Genomic DNA, 8,117 nt, shown 5'->3' on the forward strand with positions numbered 1-8,117 from the left:
TATTTGTATATATATATAAGCCTGGTGTTGGCTTAGTGGTTGGGGTGGCAGTTTGGGATCCCAGGGTCCTGAGTTCAAGCCCCGTTGGCTGGTGAATTAATCCACCAAGGGGTTGACTCAGCCTGTCATCCTTCCGAGGTTGGCGAAATGAGTACCAGTGTACTGGTCCCGGTTAGAATAGGTGTACCATATCCCTGTGTATCGGAAGAGGGGACCAGGGTTGGCGTCAGGAAGGGCATCCGGCCATAAAACATTGCCTCAAGAAAAAGCCCAACCGCTGCACAGCAGGGAAAAATGGCTGTAAAAACGGTCATTTTATACATTTACAGTAGACTACGCGTAAGTCGGCAGCGTGTAGGTCGTCACTTCGCCTAAGTCGGCAGCGTCAAAAAGTCCCGAATTTATCTTATGTTAAATCCCTTTGAATAAAGTCTGTAAGTAGTCATCTCTAAGTCATCACTTCGTCTAAGTCGCCAGATGTTGTCCGTTTCCGCGTAATGGAAACTCAAGTAAATTACCACGCCGAACTCGTCACCTGATTTCATGGAATCGTGATGCGCGCTCATTGGTGTACACCGCAAGTGATAGGCTATTTATAACTGCGCTGCGTTCAGCTCAGTCAGCGACCATGGTGCGCCATCCCACAGGCCATCTGAAGAGGTCACCAGGATGCGCAATGCAGTCTCTGGCGAAGGAGTAAAGGATCGATCGAGCTTAGTGTTGAAGTCCGATCATGGTTTTATATTGGCTTGTTTTGTACATCACCGCACTCACTTACACATAGGCATTGAGTGGTAGTCATCACCACAATGACTGTGCGTCATGTAATTTGTCAACATACCATCACCGATGGTATATGAGTTGTCTTACAGTTGTTCATTATCTTTACTTTTGATAAACTGATTCATGAATTCCATCTTTGCTTGATCACTTTCAAACTCACCAATGAACCCCCACCTATGTCCCGAGGATTGTGTTTCCCTTTTGGTACAACAGCCGGGTTAGAGATTGTTGCGCCCTCTCACACGTACGTGTCCAGGCCACGCGTGACTTCATCCTTCACCCCACAGTCATCATGAATGTTCGCATACGCGCAAGTCGTCACATGTCTAAGTCGTCACTTTTTTCTCGGTCCCGATGGTGACGACTTACGAGTAACCTCCTGTTTTTATTGTTACGGCTGTGGAAATTCGCAATACACCAGTGGGGAATACACTGTGGAATTACTGTATGGACCTCAGATCAGTTATGACGATAAGTATCTGTGTAGTTAGATTTCCCCACCGTTGTTTAAAGGGAATTTCGTGTTCACAGGGCTGTGATCCTTTGAGTTAGCCGTTTTTCTTTTGCTGTCGTTATTTTGGACCAATCATCCCCCAACAACCAAATCGCCACCACCAACAACTACACCAAACACCACCAACTTCGCCTCTTTACTTCCACAACTCCACCCCGCAAACATCGCTTCACCGCCACTCTCAAACGACGCCCGCCAGCAACCAAATCACCACCACCAACATCATTCTGAAACAATTACAACTCAAACCACCACCTTCGCATCTTTACCTCGACAACTCCACCCCGCAAACATCGCTTCACCGCTATTCTCAAACGACGCCTGCTAGCAACCAAATCGCCACCACCAACACCCTTCCCAAACCACCGCAGCAAACTCCCACCACCTTCGCCTTTCTACCAAACGTCGTGCCATGGGATGTGAATGGGTTCCTTTCGCCTCGAAAAACGGATCAAGAATGATTCACGCCCACTTTTCTTCCATCCAAAGGCCGAGCATCAGGTGGTGTAGCCCCGCCTCCGAACCCGCTGTGATCCACAAATTTGCATATCCACTCCTCCCCCGGCCTATATAAGCGTGAGCACAACACAGCTTGCGCGCAGTGTGGCAGTAGCAGTGTGTGTCGGCAGAGCAGTGAGTCGGCAGTCAAGTCGGGTCTGGAGAGTGGCAGTCTGGAGTCTGTGGAGTACCGAACGGAGCTCGAAGAGGCAGACGGCAGCAGTGTCGGTGCAGCAGTGTCGGTGGGGCAGTCGGGAGACGGAACTCGAAGCGGACGGGAAAGGCAGACGGGGGCCGATCGACGGAGAGAGCTCACCGGCCACGCCAGGGGCACAATGCCAGGCGCAGCTACGCTGACATCGCGGCTTGCCCGCCATCGCGCCACGAGGGCGCGGGTAAGACCCTTCGGTCTCATGGACCTGGCCGCTCATCCAGGTTCCACGCACATTTGGTCCACGAACCTGTCTGCCACCCTTGCTTTTGAGGGTGGCTTTTTCCTTTGCTTTTGTGTCAATGCATGTGGTGGCACCGTCTTACAAGGAGAATTGCCTAAGTGTGCGTGTGAAATAAAGACTTTATTCGGTTATAATTTCTTGCTTTGCTTGCTTTCACTGTATACGTGCCTGAATTACTGTATGGCTGTAAAATACGTGCTTGTCTGAGTGTGCAACAAATGTGCTTGTTGAACTGTTCCCCGTTTCGTTGCGTCCTTTCCCTTGTTTGAAAGTTCCATCTTGCATCACGGAAGGAATTGGTAGAGGGGTGTAAGCACCCGGTAAATAATCACGTCCGTCGGGGCCGGCGATAACACCGCTCGGTTATCACTGAAGCACGGAACTGACCGCTTAAATGGTTCGTGTCCTCGGCCGGCCAGCGGCGAGGTACGATCGCCCGGTTAACTACTCGCGCAGGTACTTAGGAAGGTTGAGTTTGGCGAACAACCCTATCCTGCGCGGGTGGCCGATTGGCACGATTGTGGTGAGGTCGAAAAACCCACCCGTGACTAGCTCCCGGCGTTGTTCCGGGAGGGTCACGACTGAATTGTCCGTTCCGGTGGGCGACGCGGTCGCGATTCGAGTTCCGTGGCAGATCGCACGCCGGGCGGACCGAAATTCGTAACAATATACACGGGCACGAACGCACACACAGAAATGAGCCAAAACATTATGACCATTGACTGACAGGTGAAGTGAATAACATTGATTTTCTTGTTGCAATGGCACCTGTCAAGGGGTGGGATATATTAGGCAGCAAGTAAAGTCAGTTCTTGAAGTGGATGTGTTGGATGCAGGAGAAATGGGCATGAGTAAAGACCTGAGCGACTTTGACAAGGGCCAAATTGTTATGGCCAGACTATTTACACTTTGGACTTCAGTCCTTTCAGAAATTATTCACACCCCTCGACTTTTGTCACATTTTGTTGTGTTACAGGCTGAATTTAAAATGGACTCATTTAAATTTGTCACCGATCTACACAAAATACCCCATGATGACAATGAGTGCATGAGTTGGTTAGGTGACAAAAACAAGCGGAATAGATTTTGTTTAAGGTCCAGATGCAGATCCAACGTATCAGTGGGATACAAAACGTAAACTGTTCAGCCTGGCAGAGGTATGTGCTTTACCTAGTGGCATTCGAGATGTCTGCGGCCACTGTAGATGGGTAATTGTCTTTTGGAAGGACCCACTGTGAGGACCCAAACTCATCATCTGCAAAAATATATTGATGAAAATATTGATCTGCACGCACTCCAACTGGCTTCACAAAATCATCCAATCCTTAAGCCTGGTGATGGCTTCACGGTTAAGATGGCTGGCTGAAGATCCTTGGTTCTTGAGTTCAAGCCCCCTGTCGATCAGTTTAATTAACACCAGGTGGGTTGACTCAGGAAGGTCATCTTTCCGAGGTGGTAAAATAAGTAACAGTTTACTGGTAACAGAGGGCATTGCATCAGCAGCACAGCCATGCTTCCAGAAAATGATTCAGCCAAGCAGTCGCAGGCTGCACATGAATAAATAAGTCCAATCCTTGGGAAACAAAACTCAGCTCAATTAAGGCGCTGTCACACCTTGACGATTTAGCCAGCAATGGCAACGTATAAAAATGTATGTAAAACGTTGGCGTACGCTGAAATTTTGATGTTTTTTTTGAAAGTTTTGGTCGTATTCATAACGTGTTGGTCGTGTGCATAACATATTAGTAATGGGCACAGAACGTTTCGTTGTCTTATAGATAACTTATACCAACAAATGCTTAGCCTGTTGTCGGCGTTCACAACCTATGCCCAACGATAGTTTAACTTAGGCATAGCGCGCTGCACGTATCTCCGACGAACTCATGGCGTAGCCTGTTAAAAACCTGCCACACGCCGATTTAAATCACAACCGCCTGAAAATTGAAAGTGTCACCCACGCAGTCACACCTTGACGATTTAGCCAGCGTATGCCGACCGATGAAAAATTTGCCGAACACGTTATGGATAAGTTGTGTATACGTGAAGAGCACGCTGAAAAACGATGAAGTATGCTGTCATATCATATTCGTGGTACGTCTCGTACGTCGTGAAATTTCAAACATGATGAAAATTTTACGACGTACTCGCCGTATGGCTCACACGTTCCGCTACGCTGGAAATAAGTTGTAGACACGATATGCGATCGTTGACACACGCTGACACAAGTTCCTTGTAAGTTACTCATAAGTCGAAACATATCGAGGTAATGTTTAGCATACCTGAAACTTATTTTCTTTTCTCCTTGGCTCCGTGAAGGCACGTGACGAAATATCTGAAGTTGTTGTTGTTGTTTTTTGTTTTTTTTGTCTATCACTAATTTTAAAATATGTTTCGACGTCGACGTGACAATATCCTCAAACAGAAAATATTCACAGAGGAGGAACTAAGAATAAGACATGAGCAAACTGAAGAGGCAATCGGACGTGACGTAACGGCACGCGACGAAATATCGGAAGTTATTGTTGTTTTTTTTTTTTAACGCTGCCAATACGCCATTATACGGTAGCTGTAAATTAGAAACACGTTCAGTAAGTTCTGTGGTTGTCCGGAAGGTCAATCAAATACGTCTACATATGTCAATATGCGTTGGAGGTACGTTACACATAGGTTCAAAGCACATTACTCATTGGTTAGAAATAAGTTTTGGGTACGCTAAGCATTACGTCGACGCGTTTCGACTTATGAGTAACTTACAAGTAACGTGCCTCGACGTGTGTCAACGATCGTGTAACGTGCGAGTTATACGCTGGCATATGTCATAAAATTTCAAGCATACTAAAATTTGAGGACAACCGCAAAGTACAACGATGAAAGCCAGCGTACTACAACGTATGGCAGTGTTTTTCAGCGTGCTCTTAATGTATACAAAACTTACCCATAACGTATTCAACGTGTGCCAGCGTTTTTGACAAATTTTTCATAAGTCGGCATACGCTGGCTAAATCGTCAAGGTGTGACAGTGCCTTTACCAAAGTGATGCAACCAACCCAGCTGCTTACATTATCAGTGCAAGTAGGATCTTTTCCGACTTGCACTACTTGCATCTTTTCCAAGATAAAATTGCCATACCATGCCTCTGTTCAAGACGTGCTCTCTCTCCCTCTTCAGTCGCGTCTGTGTCCCCGTGTGCTGTGCGCTTGTGTGCAGCAAGTGTTGATGGCTGCCGGTACGTTTTCCCACAATGGCTGCAACTGTACGGCTTGACAGGTGTATGTACCACTTGGTGCTTGTATAGACTAGAGTACTCGGTGAAGCGCTTTCCACAGCAGGGCACTGTGCACACGTATGGCTTCTCACCTGCCAAACACCACGTGGGTGAAATAGAAAAGGGGCCATCAAGATGCTGACTCTACAGTGCACATAGCCAAATGTATTTTGGCACAATTAAACGTCCATTTGACAAAACAGCACTTCTGCATACCTTGCAGGTTTTTTGTAAAGCTGCATTTCAATTATATTTTTTGATACTGTGCTCTTATGAGGAATCCAAAATGTGTTCATCTGTGATACATTACAAACTTGAATGAATAGTATGTAATGTCAATACAATAAGACAAATCAGGAAATGTCATGCAAGTAGAAAGACGACAAGAGTATCGGCAGTGATATCATTGTAGTGTGGTGAATATCTCAGCTCCTGGGAAGGAAACAATACATGATGAGAAAATATTAAAATGAAATGCTTAGCTTGTGAAGACAACTCCATGTGAGAGATGCAACCCACTTCGTATTTCAGCAAGAGCCGTATGAAAGACTGAGGACACGCAAAACTAGTAGTAGAAGCGGTTGAGGAAGACATGGTATTTTCCATGATACATAACAAAGTGATGTTATGTATCTCATGGTATTTTCCTAATACGATAAGGCAATATTCACACATCCATGTATACGGCAATGCCATGTGGGAAATCAGACTGTGTTCATCACATATACACAGATATGTAAGAGAATGAGAATATAAAGCACGTAAATAGGTTTTTCCTGTAGGAATTAGTAAGATGGCAACAGTGATGTCAAGGATGCAATGCACTCTGCTGGTTTCTCATTAAAATATTGAGTGTATACAGATATCCCTCGATATACGTTTTTAAAAAGATGAAACTGACTTTTTACAGAATATTTTTAGATTTACATTCATATTTTTCGCTGCAATGAAATTCAAATACTGTACAATACAGTAGAGCACAATGGATGTAATTTCAAACAGTGCTCCACTCCTTCAGTGAGCCACGTCACAGCCATGCATGCGTAGTCACAGCCATGTGTATGTGTGTACGATACATCTCGTGCAGCACCAAGCGCCAATCTACCTTTTAGTTTGCCATCTTGTGCCTCGTGTTGTGAAGTGCTGCATCATTAAACATTTCCGTAATCTCACTCATCCCTCAGGATGCCAAGCAAAAGACCTTCCCCAAATCAAAACTGCTGCCCCAGAAAAAAGCGTTCCCACGAGGCTATAATGCTGGACACGAAGATGGGCACAATAAAATGAAATGAGAAGGGCAGGAAACTCAGCATCATTGCCCCTTTCGTGGTGAGTACACACCTTGGAAAAGTCAAGAATTTCGTATTTATTTAGCATCAAGTAGGATTTATAAATGAAAATGTATTTATATTTCATGTTTTTGTTGGTGTTATTTGTAATAACATTTTTCATATGTTACAGTGAAAGAAAATGTTGCATTAGGGAAGCCAAAAATTTTGGTTCAGCAATGTGTCCCCTATTCTTTAACTTTAAAATAATGGGAAAAAAGTGTTTTTAAATTGCGCATTTTTTTGGTTTCCGTTCCATTCGCAAGGAACACATTCCTTTCATAAATCGAGAGATACCTATATTAATAAATACAAAAAAATAAATCAAAAGAAACACGCAAATACAGGGTACACCCTGTCAATGCAATTTAACTGAAATTAGCATGATGGGTTTGAGGGTGATAAAACCAATTATTAAATTTAAAAAAAAAATTTAGAGCTTGAGAGTAAAATAAATATATTGTAATGGAAAATTTACTTAAATATGGTATTATTTTTTGTATTTGAACATGTACAGTGGGGAGAACAAGAATTTGATACACTGCCGATTTTGCAGGTTTTCCCACTTCCAAAGCACGTAGAGGTCTGTAATTTTTATCATAGGTACAATTAAACAGTGAAAGACAGAATCTAAAACAAAAATCCTAAAAATCACATTGTATGATTTTTAAATAATTAATTTGCATTTTATTGCATGAAATAAGTATTTGATACATCAGAAAAACAGAACTTAATATTTGGTACAGAAACCTTTGTTTGCAATTGCAGAGATCAGACGTTTCCTGTAGTTCTTAACCAGGTTTGCACAGACTGCAGCAGGGATTTTGACCCACTCCTCCATACAGATCTTCTCCAGATCCTTCAGGTTTCGGGGCTGTCGCTGGGCAACACAGACTTTCAGCTCCCTCCAAAGATTTTCTATTGGGTTCAGGTCTGGAGACTGGCTAGGCCACTCCAGGACCTTGAGATGCTTCTTACGGAGCCACTCCTTAGTTGCCCTGGCTGTGTTTCGGGTCGTTGTCATGCTGGAAGACCCAGCCACACCCCATCTTCAATGCTTTTGTTGAGGGAAGGAGGTTGTTGGCAAAGATCTCATGATACATGGCTCCATCCATCCTCCCCTCAATACGGTGCAGTCGTCCTGTCCCCTTTGTAGAAAAGCATCCCCAAAGAATGATGCTTCCACCTCCATGCTTCACGGTTGGGATGGTGTTCTTGGGGTTGTACTCATCCTTCTTCTTCCTCCAAACATGGAGAGTGGAGTTTAAACCAAA

General features: G+C 44.4%; 1 protein-coding gene across 1 annotated transcript in view; it reads right to left on the bottom strand.

Moving 5' to 3' along the window:
- ZNF143 (zinc finger protein 143) overlaps positions 1-8,117 on the bottom strand; it is a 145,415-nt gene that overhangs the window by 80,159 nt on the left and 57,139 nt on the right. Inside the window, exon 11 of the mRNA XM_085887023.1 lies at positions 5,380-5,659. Within this exon, the coding sequence (XP_085743149.1) occupies positions 5,380-5,659 (280 nt within the window). The remainder of the gene's footprint in view (positions 1-5,379; positions 5,660-8,117) is intronic.

The sequence above is a fragment of the Eptatretus burgeri genome, chromosome 6 (assembly GCF_056783735.1).
Source record: "Eptatretus burgeri isolate ZD-2024b chromosome 6, Ebu_testis_v1, whole genome shotgun sequence".
In the NCBI taxonomy this organism is placed as follows: Eukaryota; Metazoa; Chordata; class Myxini; order Myxiniformes; family Myxinidae; genus Eptatretus; species Eptatretus burgeri.